The following is a 24910-nucleotide window of genomic DNA, read 5'->3' on the forward strand; positions in this document are numbered from 1 at the left end:
TTAGGATTCAATATGATTAAAATAACTTCAAATAAAAATTCATTTTTACCTTCTATTCTTCTAAATATGTAACCGCAACTCACCCATTATCATAGCCACTTTTTCCTTTACTTTTCCTATTTTCCTTTATTCTTCTTTTCTTTTACGTAGAAGTGAGTTGTGCCATGAATGATTACACTCAAATGATGACGACATGGTAGGAGTTGGATGAGGAAGAGAATGATTTGAAAAAACATAAGTGAAAATTGATCAAAATTTAATTATAATTTTGACTAGAGACAAATATATCAATTTACATATTAATTTAAATTTTCTTAGATGTCAACGGTTCAGCATCACTATCACTATGTGACAATGTCATTGCATGAGAACCACTGAAAATGAATAGGATACCATATATCTCGAGACACGTTTGTTTTCACGCATCCACGACATTCTAATTGAATCCAGTTGATATGATGTGATGAAGAGTATACAATGCAGCCTACAAAACATAATAACGTCAAATATATTTAAGAACAAAAAATCTAAAAATAAAAATTATAAATGAAAAGCTCAAATTTGCGAACGACCAGGAAGAATTACAGGTCATATGATTGCCATTAAAGACCTAGAGTCTCTTTAATTCATTATGTGTCAATTAGAGAATTCCTTTTCATCATCAGTGTTTTTTTAAATTTGGTGTGCCTCAACAGAACACATGCCAATCAGAAAACTAATTACGTATGGCATGTAATTCTTCTTGGTCAAATATCAATACTTAAAAAAAATATAAACAAAGGTATAAATACATTTTAAGAACAAAAAAATCCTAAAATGAAAATTATAAATACAAAAAATATATTTAAATAAAAAAAATTATAATACAAAAACTGAAATTAGGGTTCGGAGCACACTCTAACCTAAGGTTTCTGGAGCGTTGCATGCACCCATACCCTGGGGTCTGGGTGTGTTGTTCTCCGGCATGTTGCCGTCTTCTTTGACATGATAGGTGATAACGTTTGTCGATCCGATGTCTTGTTGGCTTCTCCGATGTAATGGGCGGCCACTCGTATTTTGCCTTCTTTTGTTTTTTTTTGTTTGATTTTGCTGTTGTGATGGGCAGCTACGATGGTCGCAGCCAATGAAGGTCTGTTTGAGTCACTGACGATCGCTATGGTGGCGACCCTTTGCCTTCCACTTGCTATTGTTGTCTTCTCCATGTGGATCTCGCCATGACCATCGATTTGTTGCATTTGTTGGTTTGATTGGTTTGTTAGGATTTGAGAGAAAAAGTTGTGGGATGACTATGTGTGGGATGGTTGTGTGTAAGATAATAATTTAAGAAAAAAATAGCTACAAAGAGTAATTGAGCATGACTGCAAAGAGCAAGTGTAGAATATTATTGTAGAGAGTAAAAAGAGATGGTTACCTATAAAATTTCTCTTTATCTAAAATCTTAGTGACAATCAAAGCAAGTGGTTGAGATGACCAATCTACCCCTACGTGAAAATAAAACAAGGGTGACATAGATGGAGAAAAATGGTTGTGTGACACTCAAACTAAACTCCCAAATATTGTGACATTTTCTTTGGGGTCGGGCATGGGCATGTCAATTTGTTATGAAAATTTTAGGAGTTAAAATAATAAATTGTATAAAGTGATTTAAAGAATCAAAATTTGAAATATAAATTTTAATACATCAATTACACAAATTTATGTTGGAAGTGAGTGTGTGTTATGGCTTTCCTTCCTTGCTAAGTCTTGCTTATAAGTCTTTGGAAGTCTTCCCTTCGTTGCTAAGTCTTTGCAAGTATTTCCTTCTTTGCTAAGTCTTGCTAAGTCATTCCAAATCTTTCCTTCATCTCAAGTTTCCTTCATTGTTAAGTTGGTGATCAAACCTGTGATTCAATAATTAATGGAATAAAGGCTTAGGCTTCTCTGCTCTGCTTGAACAGTAAATGCATAGGAAGATTTGGGTCCCACAAGAAAGCAAAGAACATGCAGTTGCAAGTAAGGAATATAGGCTCCCTCTTTATAATCCCAACTTCTGCACGCCAAATGCTCGACAAACTGCCGGGCGCCCACTTCCTTTATAGACACCAAGCTGAGTGACTGAGCCGACGACATTAAGAGCAAGCGGAGAGATGAGCAAGTGGGTGTTCGACATCAAGGCTAAACTCAACAACCACCGCAACGCTCAATGGCAAGAAGAGCAATGCAGGAAGAAGCGGTCCATCTACAAGCTCCCTCCCCTCATCTTGGACCTCAACAGGAAAGCCTACTGGCCCCAAGTGGTATCGTTCGGGCCATACCATCACGGGAAGCCTCATCTGAAGCCCATGGAGGATCACAAGCAACGCGCTCTCCTCAATTTCCTCGGTAGATCGTTGGTGTCTCTGGATACAATCTTCGACTCCATGGTCGAAGTGGCACAAGAGCTCAAGAATTCGTACCACTCGCTCAGGCGCGAGTGGCAAGACAATACTGAAAGATTTGTGCAGCTAATGATTGTGGATGGGTGCTTCATGCTGGAAATACTGCGAGTGGCGGCAACAGAGTTTCATAGTGATTATTCCGCATACGATTCCATATTCGGTTATCACGGGATGCTCTATGCCATACCGTTTATTAGACGAGATATGTTGTTATTGGAGAATCAGTTGCCAATGCTTGCGTTATTTAAGCTCAAAGGCATTAAAAAAAATGATATGGTATAAATAGAGAAATTTGATCATTTTTCTTACTTTCCTTAGTAACATCATTTTTTTTATTTTTATTTAATTAAACTTGCATGGTTCATCCAGGAAGGCATGGAGAGTTTGAACAAACTGATACTCAACTTCTGCGGCCGTAGTGCCATGGCTCAAAAATGGGCAAATGCCTCCACGTCCTGGATCTCTATGGGAAGAGCTTGCTCTACAAGGAGCCCCCACTCACCAAATCTGCCAAGCTAGAGGGTAACCAGAGACACGACAGCCCCAACGTTGCCTGCTCAGCCACGGAGTTGAATGAAGCCGGCATCCGCTTCAAGTGGAGCAAAAGCGACAGTCTCAGGGACATCTCCTTCGACGGCGGCGTCCTAAGGCTCCCCGGATTCGTCGTCGATGACACTACCGAATCAACCTTCCTGAACCTCATTGCATTCGAGCGGTGCCACGTTGGAGCCAGCAACGCCATTACTTCGTTCTTCTACTTCATGAACAAGATTGTCCACCAAGATCGCGACATCAGCCTGCTAACTTCTAAAGGGATCATCCACAACTTCACTGGCAACAACAAGGCTGCTGCCAATTTGTTCAATAAGATGTCGAAGGATTTGACAGTGGATCCCTACAGCGAACTTGGCATGGTGCATATGAGCATTGCTTCCTACAACAAGAAGCCGTGGCATAAATGGCGCGCCATACTGATTCATACTTATCCATGGATGAGTGTTTTTGTCGCCGCGGCCGTCATCCTCTTTGCCCTCACTACATTTGCCTTCTCCAAACCAAGTTCTTGCCCTTGTGATTTAAGAATATCATCAAGCAAGACAGTTGAACAAAAGCTGATGACCTTGTGGAACTTATTTGCTGGGGCGGGCAAATTGGGAACCCTCCTCCAACGGCACTGACCAGAATCACTGCTAATTTCACAAACACAAGCTGGGTAGTTCCTGTGATGTTCCTCATTGAACACATATATTAGGTTACCTAGGTCCAACACATTTCAGACTTTCAAACTTATCTTCCCCTTTGCTATCAAACAAACAATAAAGCAAGTCCTGAGGCACGATTGCTATCTCACTGAACTCCATCCATGCTTTCCTCATCAATCCTCCACGAGTTAAACAATGGTCCACGAGGGCCATTGCACAGTCCAGCCAAAACAAGCTGGTCCTGACAAGCAACCAAGAACGAAAACAATACCCCTGGAGGCCGCATAGTCTGGAGCTCGCTCCAAAATTGTTTATTCAAATCAAATGACGAAACAAAACAAGAATAAATCCCATCTGGATTTTGTTGAGGTTGATCAGACGGCCATCGATCTTGGCTAGGTTTTTCTGTCGCCGACGGTGGCTGTTACGTCTCGTGTCACCGATCGGCCGTCGGTTCAAGCCCTTCGCCTTGGTATCGGATTTGGGTTTCATGTTGGTCCTTGTCCTTCGCCATGGCAGTGGGTCGTGATCAGCCGACCGTCGCATCTGGCTTCGCCTGGTTGCCGGCATCAAGTGGCCGTTGAAAGCCCCTGTCGCGTGATCGAAGGAGGAGGAAGGCCAGCAGCCAAAGCCGTCGGCGATGACTCTTGCGGATGAAAGACATGGAGAAGAAGGAGGTGGCGCGGCGGCGGCGGCCATAAAGGGGAAAGAAGCCGGAAAGATTGGATCCGCCCATCAAAGTGTCCCGGTCAAGTAACCCGACCCAGTGAAGCGGCTTGGATCCACATTTATCGGGACCATTAACCGGTTTAGATCTGCAATTGATAGCCGCCCCATAACGTTTCCGACCCACGCGGTCTCGACATTGTGCGATCAAAATCCAGACCTAATAACAGTTCTCCATTAAAAAAATTTAAATTATTATTTATAACTTGAAATTTATATTAAAAAAAATTTATTAATGACCAAAGTGGTCAAAATTTTAAAGTAAATAAATTTTGAGTTATAAATTATTTTCAATTACCTATAAACCTTATATTTGATGATGACATTAAACATGATATTTGTTTGGGGTAACTTAAAATTTGCTTTATAAGATACTTTAAGATTAACCCAAAGATTAATTATCTGTTCTTGTAATTGTCAAATATGAATGCCATAATTAATATGTTCTATTAATCTTATTTTGCATATTCAAAGATAGCAAAATAGATCTAATTAGTGTATATATAATTATCAATTATTATTATTTTGTACATCTTAGTATCATCTAAAGGAGAACTTTGATGTATATTATGTTGAATATTTGAAATTGAAGTTATGTGAAATTTTAAGATTCAAAGTATTAATGTATGAGTATTTTAATTGTAAGTATTTGTAACTGTTTCAATGCATTCATGCATGTGCACATTTCATTTGTTCCTCTATTTAACGGATTAAATTTCTTTTATTGGAGTGAACAAATTCATTTTCACTTAGCTGTTTTGAATTTTAACTTGGCATTTTAAACTGAAAAACCTGATAATCTCATTGATAAAAGTAACAATGATTAAACGATTTTCCATAAAATATGAGAAAAATCGAACAGATTGAGACTAATGTTTATGGGGATGACAATTGCAAATAACTTAAAAACAACTCTTCCTAAAATTTATAATTCTACGAAATTTATGAAATTTGTGGAAGAACATTTTAAGACTGCTAATAAATATTTTGCTATTACATTAAAAAGTGCTTTGACCGTCGTGAAATATGACAATTTTTGTACTATGCATGAGTATGTTCTTGAGATGGTGACCTTAATAGAAAAATTAAAGAGTCTAGGGATAAATTATAATGTTTTATCTAGACAGCAAGAACATTAATTCACGAGTTTCACAAAAATATTAAAAATAAGTGTCTAGATATGGTCTATGACTTAATTTTGATAAAATAATTTAGATAAAGTGATCTGAGTGACATTGTATGATTGTTTTTCTAATAGGTCGTGTGTCACACTAAGTGGTGATATTTTTAATAACTTTCATGCAGATAAAAAATATAATATATTAATATACAAATATAACCAAAAGTTTGATAATTCCGTGTTCAAATAATATTTTCTTTAATGTAATATTTATTTTTATTTAATTAAAAATAAAATTTGCATAGTTTGTCTAAGAAGGCGTGGACACTTTTAACAAGCTGATACTGATCAAATTCTGTGGCAATGGCGCTGGCGCTGCTGGCTCAAAAATGGGCAAATGCCTCCACATCTTGTACTTTTATAGCAAGAGCTTGCTCTACAAGGAGCCTGAAGCCAGCAAATCTACGAAGCAAAAGGACAGCTAAGGACTCGACAACACCACCGTCGTCCGCTCAGCCATGGAGTTGAATGAAGCTGGCATCCGCTTCAAGATGAGAAAAGGCAAAAGCCTGAGGGACATCTCTTTCGAGCGCAACGTCCTAAGGCTCCCAACATTCGTTGTCAATGATGCCACCGAATCGAGCTTCCTGAACCTCGTTGCATTTGAGCGGTGCCACGTTGGAGCCAGCCACGACATTTACTTCGTTCATCTGCTTCATGGACAACATTGTCAACCATGATGGAGACATCAGCCTGCTAAGCTCCAAAGGGATAATCCAGAGTGTCGTCGGCAGCGACAAGGTTGCGGCCGATTTGTTCAATACGATGTCAAAGGATTTGATGATGGATCCATCCAGCCACCTTAACACAGTGTATATGAGCATCCTTTCCTACTCCAAGAAGCGATGGCACAAATGGCGTGTCATGCTGATTCATACTTACTTCAGAAGCCCATGGGCGATTGTTTCTCTCATCGTCGCCATCATCCTCTTTACCCTCACTGCAGTGTCGACTGCCTACGATGTCATGGGTAAATAATTGTGATCCATTTAATACTAAATTAATGTATTGTGTTTTGAATAATTTGTGTGATAATATTTAACATAATCTTTTAATTAATAACATTTTCATGTTAAATAAACATTACTTTGTGAACATAATTTATTGTGATTTTATTTTCCTTGTAAAACAAGTTTAGATTGGAAAGTATCCTCTTTTTAAAAGGGTACTTTGAGAAGAAAGAAGAACTTAAATATTAAACTCGTGATTTATATGGTTGGATATATGTGACCAAGTTACAAGAGACCTAAAATATAATATCTCAAAAATTCAACCAAATGAACCCCAATTTTAATGGGTTTTCACAATTAATTTTGATTTTGATTATCCGTTGAACATAAAATTTTGATATTTTATGTGACAGTTAAAATTAATAATTAAACATGACGTCTCATGACCACTTGCCCGTGGAGCTAGCGCCACTGACGGACTTAGAGATAACATGTCAAATGGATGGCAGGCAGGAGAGTTAGCCAAAGGGACTAATTGGTTGAACCTCTTCAATGTTGGGCTTGGTCATTGGGATATCAAATGGGCAATGAGCTGTGCAGACACCAGGCCAGCCTACCCCATGAATAATGAGATACAGATTGCTCTGAACTTCCAAACCCATGTCTCGGCCATACGGCGTGGGTGTCAGGCGATCGATTGGCCAGTGAACATGAAACACGAGGAGAGGATGGGAAGCTAATTAAAGCAATGAAAAGTTATTTTTTCTTAATTGGGTGAGAAAGAATCTGTGCTTTCGTGGTTCAAGTGAAAGGAAAAATTCCACTATCAATAGAACGATTTAAGGTGAAGCCTTTTGCAGTGGATAGTATTCATTAAGTCTCAATCGAACATATTAGGCTGATTGTAAAATCAAACGTGTGATTCAATAGTGGAATAAAGGCTTAGGCTTCTGCTTGAACAATAAATGCACGGGAGGATTTGGGTCCCAAAAGAAAGTAAAGACATGCAGCTGCTGTATCAGCATTGCAAGTCAGGAATATAGGCTCTCTCTTTATAATCCCAACTTCTGCACACCAAGTGCTCGACAACCTGCCAGGCGGCCACTTCCTTTATAGACACCAAGCTGAGTGACTGAGCCGACAACATTAAGAGCAAGCGGAGAGATGAGCCAGTGGGTGATCGGCATCAGCGCTAAACTCGACAGCCTCAGCAATGCTCAAAGCCAAGAAGAGCAGTGCTGGACGAAGCGGTCCATCTACAAGCTCCCTCCCCTCATCTTTAACCTCAAGAAGGAAGCCTACCAGCCCCAAGCGGTGTCGTTCGGGCCCTACCATCACGGGAAGCCTCACCTGAAGCCCATGGAGGATCACAAGCAACGCGCTCTCCTCCATTTCCTCAAAAGATCGCCGGTGTCTTTGCAAAAAATCTTCCACTCCATGGTTGAAGTGGCGGAAGAGCTCAAGGCTTCGTACGACTCGCTCGAGGCCGAGTGGCAAGACAATACTGAAAAATTTGTGCAGCTAATGATTGTGGATGGGTGTTTCATGCTGGAAATATTGCAGGAGGCAACACAGGAGTTTGGGAGTGATGCGGCAGCACGGGAGTCAGGGAATGATGCGGCAGCACGGGTGTACATGAGTGATTATTCTAACGACGATCCCATATTTGGCCCCCATGGGAAGCTTTATGCTATTCCTTTTATTAGGCGAGACATGTTGTTGATAGAAAATCAATTACCGATGCTTGTACTATTCAAACTCAAAGGTATCAAAGAGAATGTCGAGGTATGCATAGACCAATCTAACTTCTCTCACTTTATTTAATAATATCAAAACTTCACTTAGTAAAATCAAAGTTCATGTTTATTAAATTTTAAATTTTTAATTAAAAATAAAGTGTTATGATTTAATTTATCATATAATTCATGATTAAACTATATTTTCTAATCCTCAATTCTTAACGAATAATTAAAATTTAATTAACATTACTTCTCATGTTAATAAACTTAAAACATTAAATCTTAAACCATAAAGATTGTTTCTTTCTCTTTTATATATCACTAGAATTGCTTTTAAGAGGGTAATGACAACCAAATTAGTCTCATTTTTAAGATAAGAGACGTATCTATAAAATAATATAATTAAAAGATATAATAAATAAGTATTATATATTTAAAAATGGCAATGATTAATTATCCTCCTTGTAAAATAATTTTTATTAATTAGTACAAAAAATAATTTGATGTGTCATGAGCATAAGCCCACCAAAAAAAAAAACCCTTGCCCAAAGGCCCAATTAATGCACAAATATGAGACAAAAGTCTTTGGAAAACTTGTAACAGATAAGGTTTATATATAAAAAATCTAAATTCTAGTCAAATTTGGAATAATATGAGACAAAAATCTCAGGTTTTTTTATAATTAGATAAGCCATCATTCCAAAAAAGGCATGCTACTAATATTATTGATTTCAAAGCTCTGCATCTTTTTTAAGTATTCTTAATAATCTAATTTTAGTATAGAAGTGTTAATTTACTCAGTGATTGCCCTACACTCTTTGACGGTGTTTTTTCTTGTGAGAATTTATTGGTTTGAAGACTATTTCTCAATATATGAATTATATCGTTGTATCTAGATAATAACAACATTAATACATGAGTTTCACGAAAAATATAAAAAATAATTGTTCAGATATGGTCTATCACATGATTTTGATAAATAATTTAGATAGAGTGATCTAGTGATACTATATGAATGTTTTTCTAATCAACAATGTGTCACACTAAGTTGTGATATTTTTAATAACACTCCTGCATTGATATAACCCAAAATATAATATATTAATACACAAATATCACCAAAAGTTTGACAACTCGGTGTCCAAATGCGACAGTTGGGTTAATGTAATATTTATTTTTATTTAATTAAACTTACGTGGTTTATCCAGGAAGACATGGAGACTTTGAACAAACAGATACTCAACTTCTATGGCCATGTTGCTCATGGCTCAAAAATGGGCAAACGCCTCCACATCCTGGACCTCTATCGCAAAAGCTTGCTCTACAAGGAACCCAAACGCACCAAGTCTACCAAGCTAAAGGGTGACCAGGGACCCTACAGCCCCACCGTCATCCGCTCAGCCACAGAGTTGAATGAAGCTGGCATCCGCTTCAAGAAGAGCAAAACCGAAAGCCTTAGGGACATCTCCTTCGATAGCGGTGTCCTGAGGCTCCCCAAATTCGTTGTCGACGACACCACCGAATCAACCTTCCTAAACCTCATTGCATTCGAGCGGTGCCATGTTGGAGCCGGCCACGCCATTACTTCGTTCATTTGCTTCATGGACAACATTATCGACCACGATCGCGACATCAGCCTGCTAAGCTCCAAAGGGATCATCCACAACGTCGCCGGCACTGACAAGGCTGCGGCCAATTTGTTCAATACAATGTCGAAGGATTTGATGATGGATTCCTCCAACGACCTTAACATGGTGACTATGAGCATCGCTTCGTACTGGAAGAAGCCGTGGCATAAATGGCGCGCCATGTTGATTCATACTTACTTTAGAAGCCCATGGGCGATTGTTTCTGTGGTCGCCGCCGTCATCCTCTTTGCCCTGGCTACAGTGTCGACTGTCTACGATGTTATGGGCAAATAATTGTGGTCCAATTAATATTAAATTAGTGTATTGTGTTTTGAGTCATTTAATAAACTAATAATGTTATTTTGATGTTAAAAATAAGATATGATAAATATTGTATCATGTCTGTTTGACAATAATATATTAATTTTCTTTTAATTAATTGTTTTGTGTTAAATAAAACGTTACTTTGTGAACATAATTTATTGTGATTTTTTTATTTTTACTTCCGTAAAACAAGTTTAATTTTAGAAAATATCCTTTGTATAAAAGGGTAGTTTGAGAAGAATGTAGAACTTAAAACATTAAATTCATCATTTATACGATCGGATATTACCAAATTACAAGAGACATGAGACACAATACTTAAAAATTTCATCGGTACTAATCTCAATGAATTACTTATCAATCACTTGAGCTATGCACTAGGATAATATTATTGCTTACATATGATATTAGAGCTTATGGTTTTAGGAACTTGGGTTTTTTCCGTTTAAAGTTGTTTAATTACTGTATATGCGTAAAGAATTAACAAAACTTACCGAAAAGCTTAATGGCGGTTGACAGCGGAAACCGATGCACTGACGGCGGTGAAAGCCGCGACCCTTCGTCTTCTCTGACCTCATCACGTGGGTTGTTACCGCCGTCGACGGTCGTGGCTGAAACGTCTGCCGCATACTCCACTGTCTTCTTGGCCGTGGCTTTAAGCTTCGCCATGGCCGAAGATGCGTCGCCGTCCGATCGCATAGTACGAGGGAACCGGCATAATGAGTGGCCGGTGAGTCCCTGGCAGCGGCCGCGTTGCCGGAGGCCATTAATGTCCGGTCTTGCGGCTATATCACCACTCTTACTGCCGCTGCAGCTACAGGTATAGAATTCAGACACGATCCCTAATCACAAAATTAAGATGTAGACAGGCAGTGAGTGCAACCCAATGAAAATGAATGAAATGAAGATGCCTTGGGTGCAGCATTGCGCGGGGCGGCAACCTTGAAGGCAAGAGCACTGAAAGAAGTGTGGAACGTTGCCGCAACATTACCAGTAGATGAAGGGATGGGGACAGGGACGGGAAGGGAAGGGAAGGGAATGAAGATGAGTGGAGTGGAAGCATTTCCAGCGATCATATAAATGGAAACTGTAACAAAGGGGCTGTTGTTGAAGGGAATTCCCTAGATTCCTGTAATCAAGGACTCCTCGCCAGTGGCGCCGAGCTTCTCAAACGAACCCGCAAAGATTCATATTTACATGAATTAGCATTTGTTCATCTGCTCGATCTTATTTTAATGGCAGCAAGTGAATGATAATTTAGGGGTATTTTGATGTTGGAGGTGATCTTCATCGGAGATCGGTCATTCATTATTGTCCAAACGGAGCTGTCATGTCATTTACTCTTCTTTTTTTTTTATTTTATTTTATTCAAATCCACCTCCATAGGCTTGGCAACCGGTCATTCTCTAGGATGACCGGTTACATAATAACATGATAACATTAAAGGGTTTTTTCATATTTTACCATTTTATTGATAAAAAGTGAATTGATAGAATGGGCCAAGCAGCGCTGCGTGAGTAATAGCGTCAAATCTAAAAAAAAAAAAAAAATTAAATTAATAAAATTAAAAAAAAATGAAAAGTATATGATTTTGTTATCATTAACCGTTCTGGAAAAAGATGTTGTTCTGGCCGTAGAGAAAGAACCAGGGTTTCTCCGATGTGGAGGCCAAGGCGGCGAAAGAGGCGATGATGGAATGCCAGAACTCGCAGACGGCAGCGGTGCCTAGCCCATAGGCTCTTCAATATTGGGCTGGGTCATTGAAGTATCAATGGGCAATGAGCTGTTCACACAGGCCAGCTCAGCCCACAGGCTATCAGGGCCAGTCGGAGGAACCCAGATCCGCTGTCCCTAGTGGCTGTTCCCTTCCTTATCCATCTATTGAAAATTAGCTACATCACCCATTTTTAAATAGTGATTTTTTAACAAAAGTTATAAAATCAAATAAAAAAATATAAAATCAAATAATAATACATATATAATTAATATATATGTCATTTATAATTTTTTTGTTTAATTTTATATTTTTTTTTTAAAAATCACTATTTAAAAATGAGTGGTATGACTGACTTTCATTAGATGGACAGGAAAGAGGACAGCCACGGGACAGCAGATCTGATCTGGGCTCTTAAAAGAGATACAGATTGATCTGAAATTGCAATCCCATGTCTCGGCCATACGGCGGGGCTGTGTCAAGCGATTGGCCAGTGAACATGAAAGAGAGGAGAGGATGGGAAGCTAAAGCAATAAAAAATTATTTCTTTCTTAATTGGGTGAGAGAGAATCTGTGCTGTCAGGGTTCAAGTGAAAGGAAAAATTCCACTATAATAGAACGATTTAAGGTGAAGCCTTCTATGTTCCAATAAAATATATTATAGGCTGATTGTTAAATCAAACCTGTGATTCAATGACAATAATTAATGGAATAAAGGCTTAGGCTTCTCTGCTCTGCTTGAACGGTAAATGCACAAGAAAGCAAAGAACATGCAGTTGCTGTATAACTATCGGCATTGCAAGTCAGGAATATAGGCTTCTCTCTTTATAACCCCAACTTCTGCACACCAAGTGCTCCACAAACTGCCAGGCGGCCACTTCCTTTATAGACACAAAGCTGAGTGACTGAGCCGACGACATTAAGAGCAAGCGGAGAGATGAGCAAGTGGGTGATCGACATCAACGCTAAACTCGACAACCTCGGCAATGCTCAAAGCCAAGAAGAGCAGTGCTGGACGAAGCGGTCCATCTACAAGCTCCCTCCCCTCATCTCCGACCTCAAGAAGGAAGCCTACGAGCCCCAAGCAGTATCGTTCGGGCCCTACCACCACGGGAAGCCTCACCTAAAGTCCATGGAGGATCACAAGGAACGCACTCTCCTCAATTTCCTCCATAGATCCCCGGTGTCTCTGGGCACAATCTTCGACTCCATGGTTGAAGTGGCGCAAGAGCTCAAGGATTCATACGACTCGCTTGAGCGCAAGTGGCAAAACAATACTAAAAAATTTGTGCAGCTAATGATTGTGGATGGGTGTTTCATGCTAGAAATATTACGGGCGACGTCACCCGAGTTTGAGAGTGATTATTCTAATAATGATCCCATATTTGGCCCTCATGGAAAGCTTTATGCTATGCCGTTTATCAGGCGAGACATGTTATTGTTGGAGAATCAATTGCCGATGCTCGTGTTATTCAAACTCAAAGGTATTGAAGAATATGCTGAGGTATAAATAGACAAATCTGATTTCTCTCGCTTAGTAACATCAAAGTTTATGTTTATTAAATTTTAAATTTTTAATTAAAAATAAAATGCTAAGATTTAATTTATCATAAATAATTCATTATTAAAATATGTTTTCTTAATCAAAGAGTTAGAAGTAAATTCTATCTCTCCATTCTTAATTAAAGAGTTAAATTATCAATTAATAATTTATTATGACTTTTAAATCAAATATATTAATTATCATAACTTTATTGTAAATATAATCCCTTGCCCCCTTTAAAGATAATGTTACCAAAATATGATAATAAAATGTTTCATATAAAAACAAATGTAACCATAAAAATACATTGGAAGTGTGGTTTCGCTATTTTTGTAACATTTCTTATATAGAAAAGTAGAGAAAAAAAAACTCTTAGCCGTTTTTATAATTTGAAAAATATTTTGAAACCATATTGCAATTTAAAAAATATCAAAAGTACGTTTCGGTCCATTAAGAGATTGAAGAAGGAATTTTTTTTTTATATTATATAATATAAAAATATAGGAAATTTTTTATATTATATATTATATAAAAATTATATATTACATATTAATTTTTTATATATAATTTTCTATATTAAACATTATATTTACAAAAATGTCCCAATATATTTTTTATTTACATGTTTTCTCTGCTTTTTTATTTTCTATTTTTTTTAAAAAAATTACTTTTTCGTTTTCATTTTGTGTTGTATCCATTTATCTTATCGTATCAAAGTTAGCTTTTTATTTAGTTTATAAGTATAACAGTATTACAAAATTCAATACAACAAATTAAAAAATACCCTTTGAAGCTCTCTGTCAAAATTTTTTAAATTTCAATAATACTCTTTGAATATTTCATTTAACAAAATTTATACAAATATATAGGTGCACAGTCACATCTTAATTCTTTTTAAGTATTTCTTGCATTATGATATTATAATAAAAAAGCTATTTATACGCTAAATTATGACATTTTTAATAATGCTCTTGCATATATAATATATTAACAAATATCACCAAGAGTTTGACAACTCAGTGTTCAAATAACGTTTGGGTTAATAATGCAATATTTATTTTATTTAATTAAACTTGCATGGTTCACCCAGGATGACATGGAGACTTTGAACAAGTTGATACTCGAATTCTGTGGCCATGGCGCTCATGGCTCAAAAATGGGCAAACGCCTCCACATCCTAGACCTCTATCGCAAGAGCTTGCTCTACAAGGGGCCCAAGCCCCCCAAATCAACCAAGCCAAAGGACAGCCAGGGACACGACAGTACCACCGTCGTCCGCTCAGCCACGGAGTTGCGTGAAGCCGGCATCCGCTTCAGGAAGAGTAAAAGCGAAAGCCTTAGGGACATCTCCTTCGACGGCGGTGTCCTGAGTCTCCCCAAATTTGTTGTCGACGACACCACCGAATCAACCTTCCTAAACCTCATTGCATTCGAGAGGTGCCATGTTGGAGCCGGCCACGCCATTACTTCGTTCATTTGCTTCATGGACAACATTATCGACCACGATCGCGACATCAGCCTGCTAAGCTCCAAAGGGATCATCCACAACGTCGCCGGCACTGACAAGGCTGCGGCCAATTTGTTCAATACAATGTCGAAGGATTTGATGATGGATTCCTCCAGCGACCTTAACATGGTGACTATGAGCATCAATTCGTACTGGAAGAAGCCGTGGCATAAATGGCGCGCCATGTTGATTCATACTTACTTTAGAAGCCCATGGGCGATTGTTTCTGTGGTCGCCGCCGTCGTCCTCTTTGCCCTGGCTACAGTGTCGACTGTCTACGATGTCATGGGTAAATAATTGTGGTCCAATTAATACTAAATTGATGTATTGTGTTTTGAGTCATTTAATTAACTAATAAAATTATTTTGATGTTAAAAATAAGATATGATAAATGCATCATGTCTGTTTGACAATAATGTTAATTTTCTTTTAATTGATTTTTTTTTTGTGTTAAATAAAACGTTACTTTGTGAACATAATTTATTGTGATTTTCTTTGTATTTTTTCTTCCGTAAAACAAGTTTAATTTTAGAAAATATCCTTTGTATAAAAAGGTACTTTGAGAAGAATGTAGAACTTAAAACATTAAATTTATCATCTATACGATCGGATATTACCAAGTTACAAGAGACATGAGACACAATACCTAAAAAATTCAACCACATGAACCCCAATTTGAATGGTTTTCGCAATTAATCTTGGTTTAGATTCTCTACTGAATTGCCATCTAGTATGTATGGGGAAATATTATTTGAACATAAAATTTTGATATTTTTTCACATTCAATATTAATAATTAAAAATTACCATTACAATTGCATAGTGATTAATCACCATTTAGTGAATAATTATAGATAATTTTTTGATCATTAATATTGAGTAACACATAAATTATTAAAATTTTATGTCCAAATAACATTTTAAATAGGGCTAGTTATGAAAATAATCCAATCATGAATTTATAATTTTATCCAATACTTTTAATTTTACAAGTAGGTTCAAATTGATTGCAATTTTTTCAATATATAAAATTAATTTAGAGAGAATGTGTTCATATTGAGTTAGGGTACTAGATGTCATATAATAATAATATATGAGGGATTCATATGTACACATAAGTAAAAAAATGAAAAAAATATATATAAAAAAGAAGAGAAATAGAAAAATAGCAATCAGATTATGTGTAATAAATTATATTTTTTTAATTATATATACATGTGAGTTTGACAATTATTATTATATGACACAATACATCTCCTCTAAATTAATTTTACATATTGGATAATGTTGAGCCAATTTGGACTTCACTGACAAAATTAAAATGATATGAAATTACAAATTGACAAAAAAAGAATTGAATTATTTTTCCTTTTAAATATATATATCTTTATTTGATGCGATGATTATTTATATATAAAAATATTATTTAAATATTTAAGTTTGAGATTATGTGTCACAGAAGATTAGCACACATAATTGCAGTGTATCCAACAGATTCTCCGTCAATCGAACTGTCACTTTCATGCATGAAACACGAGAGAGAGAGAGAGAGAGAGAGAGAGAGAGGTGGGGGACTGATTAACGTTGGTCCTGAGTCATGAGAGAGCATCGACTAAAGTAATTTTGGTTCCTTGGCGAAGTGGGAAAGAATAGGTGCTTCTTGGTTTCTGATCCTCGTAGTATTAATATTGTATGCAGAAACTCTTATGGTGTCCACAGTCCAGACACACCGTTACTCGGCTCCTCAGCTAGCTAGCAAAGGGAGAAATTCCGAACAAGCAAAGCCGTGATACTCCAATGCCGGGCTGCCAAGACCAGCAGCACTTGAAGAAGAGTTCCATCTACAGAGTCCCTCCCCACATCTTACAGCGTAAAAAAGAAGCCTTCCAGCCCAAGTTGGTGTCGTTCGGGCCGTACCATCACGGCGAGCGTGACCTGATGCCGATGGAGGCTCACAAGCAACGCGCTCTCCGCCAATTCCTAAGTAGAACCCGGAAAACTCAAGACGAAATCTCCAAGTGCGTGGCGCGTGTGGCGCAAGAGCTGCAGGGCTCGTACGATTCACTAGACCCTAAATGGCAAGGCCAAGACAACACCAAGGAATTCGTGCAGCTGATGATCTTGGACGGATGTTTCATGCTTGAAATACTGGCCTCCCCGAAGTCTTCGCAATTATTTGGTGATCTTGGTTATCCCCAGGATGACCCCATCTTCAGCGACCATGGGAATGTCTGTGTCATGCCGCTAATCAACAGCGATATGCTGTTACTGGAAAATCAGTTGCCGATGCAGCTTTTACTGGAGCTCAGTGTCATCGCAACGGGGAAGGCCAAGGTATATATAAACATATAATTACCATCAGCTCAGTAGTGTTTGCTTAGTTAGTAATTGAACTCGCCCAAGTCTTGCGCAGGGAGAGATCTTTAAGTTGTTGAAGGAGATGATAATCAAGTTCTGTCTACGTGATGCTTATAAACACGATCCTACTAGTACTAGCGGCAATACCCTGCACGTGCTAGACCTTTGCCGCAAGAGCCTGATTTACATACCAGCTGGTCACAAACCCGGCAAACATCACGACGTTGAAAAGGGCAGCAACCATGACTCGGGAGTAAACACTAGCGCCTACAGTGTCCTCCGCTCGGCCATGGAGCTGGGTGAGGCCGGCATCCGCTTCAGGAAAAGCAAGACCAATAGCCTTAGGGACATATCCTTCGGCTTCCCCGGAACCCTGAGTCTCCCTGAGATCGCAATTGATGACGACACCGAATCAATGTTCCTCAACCTCATAGCGTTCGAGTGTTGCCACGTCGGTGCTGGCCATGAAATCATTTCCTTCATCTGTTTCATGGATCGAATCATCGACGATGGCAAGGACATCGGCCTCCTAAGAGACAAAAGGATCCTGCGCAACCTCACTGGCAGCGACGCCGACGCCGCTGAATTGTTTAATAGGATGTCCAAGGACTTGACGTTCGATCGGAATGACAAACAGCTTCAGGAGGTGTGTGCTGCCATGGTTAAGTACAGCAGTAGATATGTCAACAAATGCTGGGGCATCCTATATGGAACCTATCTGAAGCATCCGTGGGCCATTATCTCTACCCTTGCCGCCATCATCATCTTCGTCCTCACTGCAATGGAGGCTTCCTACGCCGTCATGAGTTATCATAAGGGTAAATGAGTGATATCTCCTAAACAAGATAAACTTTTTCCCAAAAATAAAAGAAAAAAATAATGAGATCTTATTATCAATCTTAATTTTTATGGTTAAATTTACATTAAAAAAAAGCCAGTAATTAAGTTACGAATAAAACCATGATTTTATTATTGTGATGGTTTTGAGTGTTGAGTGTGTGTATACATATACACACACACATATATATGTATACATACAGTGTTGTCTAATATTGGGTTGCCCAAGGTCTAGGGCGAGCTGTTTGAACGAGGTTGTGTTTGTGATTCTATGAAGAATAGTGTTTTGAAGCTTAATGGGCCTTATATGATGTGTCAAGTTTTAATTAATTTATTAAATATTAAGATATTAGATATTAAATTTAATTAATTAAATATTTTTTGTAATACCCGAGAATGATTTGAGGTCATAAATAATATTTGATGAAGGGCATAAATGGACTTTGTGGAAAATAAGACTATAGGGTACACTAACACAACTTTGGACGATCGAATTAGTCAGAGGGAGTACCCTGAACCCTAGATAGCCAAGGAAAATGGTATAGTATCAACAAGTAATACGAATTATGATTTTAGGCATCAAAAGAAGTTGGATCAGGAACGGTTCCCGGTACAGCTAAAAAAAGGCAATTGTGATTTAGGTTGAAATACCGAATTATCGTACGGGGCATCCGAGAAGTCAATGGAACCCCGATGAAGTTCATATTTGGCATATAGAGTAACCCTTCAGTAGTTTTTGGAAGAAACAAAAGGGTTTGTAGCTAAAACAAAGATTCGGGCCTAAGTGCAATTTTTTCGAAATTGACAGAGGGAGATCGAAACGATATTTTTTTGGAATTTTAAAGAGAATGTTTTAGGATATTTCAAAGGGTTATAAAGGTCTTTAAAGAGAAGTTCAGTTTTTGAGCCAAGGGCAAAATCGTAATTTTTGAGGTTGGGGTAAAAGTGTAATTTACCTAAAAATTAGGGATATTAGGGCAATTAGTCCATTTTTTAGGGACTAAAATGCAATTAAAAATTAGCCCGGGGACCATGTTGAAAAGGGTCTAAGTGCAATTATCCAAAAGTTCGGGCCAAAGTGTAATTCTTGAAATCTTTTTACTAGGGGCATTTGGGAGATTCAGAAAAAAACTTCATAAATGACTTTAGAGATAAGGATGAAGTCTCATGATGACGTTAGAGATAAGATAAAGGCTCATGATGACTTTAAGGATAAGATTTGTATAAAATTTGATTGGATAAGAAAAGATTTGATTTGGATAACAATGATTGCAGAAGATCTTACAAGATTTTGAAATGATTATATAAAAGATATTAGAAGATTTGGAATGATTATAGAAAATTTACAATGATTGCAGGGAATCTTAGAAGATTTTGGAATGATTACAAAAGATATTAGAAGATTTGGAATGATTATAGAAGATTTACAATGATTGCAGAGAATCTTAGAAGATTTTGGAATGATTACAAAAGATATTAGAAGATTTGGAATGATTATAGAAGATTTACAATGATTGCAGAGAATCTTAGAAGATTTTGGAATGATTGCAAAAGATATCAAAAAATTTGGAATGATTATAGAAAATATTAGAAGATTTGGAATAATTGGAAAAGATTTTGAAAGATTTGAAATGATTGCAGAATATATATTTCTTGGTGGCTAAGTTTCCTAAACATAGAAATAGGGGCTCAAGGCTAAGTATTCTCTCATTCGAAGTTGTGATACATTTGTGCTAGACGAGAGTGTTTCGGGTTTAGTGAATAAAGGGTTTTTAAAGCATACGCGAGGCATCACACGCGTAGAGCACTTAGGCAGCGCATGAGGACCTGTAAGGAGGTGGTTTCGTTAAAAGACTTGAGGAGTTGCACGAAAATTAAGGTTAGGCACAAGATTCGAGGTGTTCTGAGTTTCGTTCAAGATAAGTGTTCTACCGAAAAACTTGGTTTTAAGTTGTGAGTGTTTGCCCCCGAAACTTGATTTATTGTGCTTGTTCTATCTGAACATATGGTGATTTCATGCAAAATGATTTTGTGCATTAAAATGGTAACCGGTGACGATTGGATTTATGAGGGAGGTTTGTCCCTAAACGTTTTGAACTGTGCATTGCATTTTATAAATGTTGTTTATACGATGCATTGAATTGTGAATTGTGGCATTGTCTTGAGTTTTATGTGTACGTATGGAATATCAGCTTCGGATGTTGTCTGGATAGTGTAGCCATAATTCTCCAAGGGCGTGACGGAATAATAGGGGTATCTGATGCTGGTGTGCAGGTCAGGATAGCCGCCTTGGTTTCTGTGCCAGACCGTTTGGTCAGGGAAGTTGCACTAGGACGACTAGGTGGTCCATACTGTGTTGTTCATGTGGGATGTCAGCCTAGGATGTTGTCTGGATAGTGTAGCCGTAATTCTCCAAGGGCGTGACAGAATAATAGGGGTATTTGATGCTAGGTGTGCATGTCAGGATAGCCGCCTTGATTTCCGTGCCAGGCCGTTTGGCCAAGGAAGTTGCACTAGGACGACTAGGTGGTCCATGTGAAATTTTGGAGTTGGGATTGTATGGTGGTTCCTGGATGCTTAAGGTGGGAACGTATTCTTGTGAGATGCGTTGGCAGCCCCATTTAAGCTAGAATCGCGTCGCGTCGTCATGTCGTCGAGTCGGTGTGGTGGCATAGCTTTTAGAGAGATTGCTCTTTTCCCGTGGTAGGGTTAAGCGCGTGGGAATTCTCTTAAGCTAGGGCTTACCGGGTATATTGGTTTATTTCATATCTTGCATTATTCATGAAAAATGTGTTTTGAACTCTCACTTAGATGATTCATCATCTAATTTGGACTTTGTCCCTGAAATATTCAAACGTTCCAAGTGAAGGCAGCGGTGCAAAAGGGAAAGAAATCGTCGAGGAGTGACGGCGATTAACGGATAGTTTACATTATGTCTTTTCAGCTATGTTATTTACTTTTAAAAACGTCATGTAAACGTTGGTGCAACTTTATATATAAATAAAGTGGTTTCGGTTATGACCTGTTAAGGTTTCGATTTAGCTTCCGCATTTGAGTTGGTGAACCTGTCTTGGTTTATTAATGGTTCATAGTTGATATACTGAGAAGGTGCAACGGGATCTTCGGGGAATGGTTTTTGTGATGGGTTTTTGTTTGAAAAAAAATTTATCCCCGGAATCTTACGTTACGTTAACGCTCCCAGGAATTGGGGTGTTACATTTTTACTTAAATGGGTTTCCAATAGATTTCTCCAAACTTTGGTTTTGTTTGAGATACATGTTCTATCCGTGAAAGTAGATCCATGCTTAAGATAGGTTCAAGAGGAGAAATCCTAAAGAATGAAGTTTAAGAGATTAACAATATTTGGAAAAATCTCTCAGAGGCCATTCACAAGTACCTCGAAAAATCCTCTCAAGGTCCCTTCTAGGTGCCCCGAGAGGCTTTTTCAAGTCCAAGAACACATCAATTAGCCTCCAAGATCTTTGCTTGGGAATCTGTAACAGGCAATCCCAAATAACTCGGATGGTCATTCATATGATAGTCTCGATCTTTATAAGTAGAAAGTGATTTCTTCGATTGGAATATGAGCAAAACTTCACTTAAATTATATTTTAATTATTTCTATATAATCTGTAACGACTCACCTCCCAGAGCCTTCGCTCGCATAGAGGATCCGTGAGATGGTTATTACTAAAATGATACCGAACAATAACACAACTACAACTCACAAACAACCCTTATTTAAATCATAATCTTTTTTTTATATAACATCTCATAATCGTCTTTATACAGCTGATTATCGTGAGCCCATTAGACTTACAAAATACACATATATCTCAAACATAAAACATTAATCTTAACACAAGCACAATGACACCCATGATCTAGTTTTGGGAGAGCTATATAATTGCTACCATAACATGACGGGCTGGACCCAAACCCCGCTGAACGTACCTGCTATCACAGGCGTTTCTCTTACCTGGAATGATGGAAAGCAAACGTGAGTCTCGAGACTCAGCAAGCTCTAGAAAGAAAGCTAGAGGATACATATAGGACTATTCTCATGACACCCCATGCAATTCATGCCAATGCAACGCTATGTCATGCCATCCCCAATACCTATCCTATTTCTAGATACACAACATATAATAAATCTCACATAAATGGTCCTTGGGGTCCACATAAAACACACACTGGCACCCAAGTCCAACACACAAACTTGTTAGCAGTCTTTTATAAGCTACCTTCATACCATTTTCTTTACATGTCCATTCCTGTCGCTCACATCATAATCTGCTGTCGTGGGTCTCACCCCAAGGTCTTTATGTTGCCGTGAGTCTCACTCTAGGGTCTTATTGTCGCTGTAGGTCTCACCCTAAGATCTTATCGTGGACCACGTCGCTGTGGGTCTCACCCCAAGGTCTTACCATGGCCACGTCATGAATCACGCCGTCGTGGGTCTCACCCCAAGGTCTTACCGTGGCCACGTCCACGCCCCATACTCGTCACCTATAGCGACACATTCTCACCATGTAGTGCAATAATTAAGAAATGCAACGGCTTTTGTAGCATAAACGTGATGACAATACCCTCATAAACCAAACATCAGGCCATGCTATGCCCACATAGGAATACACACATGCGGAATGTTCTAAATGCATCGGCTCACTTAAAAAACCCGGGTTAGCTCTAGACCAACCGGGTCATGCAGATACTCACACATCCCGTCACACACAAAGCATGTCCCCAAATGAATGCAACTCAATCTCTATATGCAACACACACATCATGCTATGCACACAATCAAGACGGGAATCTGGAAGTACTAGCTCCTTTGGCCCGTCTAACGCTTATCGTATCAGCTGATGACTGAGACCGATACATCCAGCCATCAACTGCCACGACCCACGTTCGACAGTCAGTGACTTTGTACCCCATACCCTTAGAGACACAAGTCGATAACACAATACTTAGTCACTTTAAGCTTATCATTTCACAAACTTTCTCCATGAAAACATAAACACCATTATATCGTTCTTATTCTCATCTCTTCTCATACATAGGAGGCTATCTCCACATTCATAATAAATTATTAACATAACCCTATTAAACCATAATCAACACTTCTAAAAACCTAGCCCTAATAGGTTCGGCATCATTCCCAAGGGAAGCAGAGCGATACGAGACTCCGTGACGGTCGAAATGAACGACACCATGATATCACTGTTTAACTTAATCCATTAACAATAAACCCATTAATAAAATATACGTCATAAAGCGGTTACCACGCGAATTAATATTATTGATACGTGGAACCGAGTCACGGTGAGGGAGGGTTTAAAATATCAAAAATAACGAAGACTCTCGTAGGAAATGAAAAACATGAGGAGAGGGTTAGGAGCTTGCCTGAAAACGGTTGATTCTTGACTTTTCTACGCTCCCGATGCGAAGTAAAACGTTCTACATAAAATAACAAGTTAACGGCTCAAATTGATTAAATTTAACCGTATAATCAACATAATCTAACCGTGAAAAATCTATGATTTGTATATAGCATATATAACACCTCCAGTAATCTAATCCACTTATCAAAATATTTTTAAACACTCAATAACCTCAAAAACCCCTTAACCTCTTCACCTTTCTTCTCTTTTTTCTTCTATTCCTCAGCTGCCGTGCGCCCCCTCATTCTTCTCCTTTATTTCTCTCGTTCCTCTCCTATTTTTTCTCTATTTTTTACCTTTATTTTGCCCGAATTGGGCTTCTGAAATGGCCGAATTGGCCTTAAAAATGACACAACGAAGGAGCTTGGTGGCCAAGGCAATTTGGGCGGCCCTCAGCATGCCACGTGTCCCCCCCCCCCCCACACACCATATCACATATATATATAATGCTTGAACTCCCTCTCTTTCTCCTTTGATTTTAACAACAAAATGCCACCTGCGCAGCCCGCATGGGCAGCCTAGTTGGTTAAGAAGGGGGGCACAAAGTGCCTCCCGTGGTGAATCTTGGACCGAGACCGAGGATCGAGTCTCGTCAGCGACAGTGTGGGAGTTTCCTCCAAAGGGGAAGGCTCCTTGTGTGCAGCGAGCCCGGGTCTAACCACTACGTCCGGATGGGTCACCATGATTAACCCCTTCACATTCTATCGGCCCGGGGTGTGGGGGCACCCGGGGTGAGCGATTTCACCTTTTGGACCAAAATGCCCCCTGCGCACCTATACCTATATATATATATTTATATATTAATTCATTAATTTAAGTTAAGTTAATATAATTTACACATTTACTATTATTATTAGCATTATCCCTATTATTGTTATTATTGTTGTTATTATTATCATTATTATTATTATTATCATTATTATCTCTCTTATTAGTATTATTCTTACTATTTTTATGATTTCTATTATTAATGGTATTATTTTTATTATTATTTGATTACCTTAAATTCTCGAATATTCAATACTCACCTCAAATATCATAATTTAATAATTATTATCGTCTCCAAAATCTCTGAACGTTACATAATCTTTCAAAAGTTGACTTAAGCATTTAACGGCCCACACAAGAGACACTTTAAACCCTTGATCGTCTTCTATTTTGTGTAGACATCCTAAAGACTAGAATCTCGCAATAGACACTCATCTACAATTATAAATTTATTATTGTATCTAGTATTAGTTAACAGAGTCTTCGTTAATCATAATAATGTGTTTATTTTTAGAAAATATTTCCTTATGTATATATTGCTTTTATTTATATTTATTTTGGAAAATATCTTTCA

The 24910-nt window shown here is 38.1% G+C and overlaps 3 protein-coding genes and 1 pseudogene across 3 annotated transcripts; all 4 read left to right on the plus strand.

Moving 5' to 3' along the window:
- Positions 1-1983: 1983 nt before the first annotated feature.
- On the plus strand, positions 1984-4766 carry LOC127813968 (UPF0481 protein At3g47200-like; annotated as a pseudogene).
- A 2378-nt stretch (positions 4767-7144) lies between these two features.
- LOC127813967 (UPF0481 protein At3g47200-like) lies at positions 7145-10244 on the plus strand. The gene is made up of 2 exons (XM_052355126.1): positions 7145-8260; positions 9423-10244. The coding sequence occupies exons 1-2, from the start codon at positions 7640-7642 to the stop codon at positions 10134-10136; spliced, it is 1335 nt and encodes a 444-aa protein (XP_052211086.1). The 5' UTR covers positions 7145-7639; the 3' UTR covers positions 10137-10244.
- A 2514-nt stretch (positions 10245-12758) lies between these two features.
- On the plus strand, positions 12759-15231 carry LOC127786758 (UPF0481 protein At3g47200-like). The gene is made up of 2 exons (XM_052314405.1): positions 12759-13384; positions 14514-15231. Exons 1-2 carry the CDS (start codon positions 12818-12820, stop codon positions 15225-15227), a joined length of 1281 nt encoding a protein of 426 aa, XP_052170365.1. The 5' UTR covers positions 12759-12817; the 3' UTR covers positions 15228-15231.
- A 1431-nt stretch (positions 15232-16662) lies between these two features.
- LOC127813955 (UPF0481 protein At3g47200-like) lies at positions 16663-18421 on the plus strand. The gene is made up of 2 exons (XM_052355112.1): positions 16663-17263; positions 17343-18421. The coding sequence occupies exons 1-2, from the start codon at positions 16727-16729 to the stop codon at positions 18111-18113; spliced, it is 1308 nt and encodes a 435-aa protein (XP_052211072.1). The 5' UTR covers positions 16663-16726; the 3' UTR covers positions 18114-18421.
- The last annotated feature ends 6489 nt before the right edge of the window (positions 18422-24910 follow it).

This window comes from Diospyros lotus, chromosome 12 (genome assembly GCF_014633365.1).
Source record: "Diospyros lotus cultivar Yz01 chromosome 12, ASM1463336v1, whole genome shotgun sequence".
NCBI lineage: Eukaryota > Viridiplantae > Streptophyta > Magnoliopsida > Ericales > Ebenaceae > Diospyros > Diospyros lotus.

Bases quoted from the DNA above. Each gene is read 5' to 3' on its own strand.
- LOC127786758 (XM_052314405.1), top strand. From the start codon at position 12,818: ATGAGCAAGTGGGTGATCGACATCAACGCTAAACTCGACAACCTCGGC. The intron at 13,385-14,513 runs GTATAAATAGAC...TGGTTCACCCAG, and splicing joins GTATTGAAGAATATGCTGAG to GATGACATGGAGACTTTGAA.
- LOC127813967 (XM_052355126.1), top strand. From the start codon at position 7,640: ATGAGCCAGTGGGTGATCGGCATCAGCGCTAAACTCGACAGCCTCAGC. The intron at 8,261-9,422 runs GTATGCATAGAC...TGGTTTATCCAG, and splicing joins GTATCAAAGAGAATGTCGAG to GAAGACATGGAGACTTTGAA.
- LOC127813955 (XM_052355112.1), top strand. From the start codon at position 16,727: ATGCCGGGCTGCCAAGACCAGCAGCACTTGAAGAAGAGTTCCATCTAC. The intron at 17,264-17,342 runs GTATATATAAAC...AGTCTTGCGCAG, and splicing joins TCGCAACGGGGAAGGCCAAG to GGAGAGATCTTTAAGTTGTT.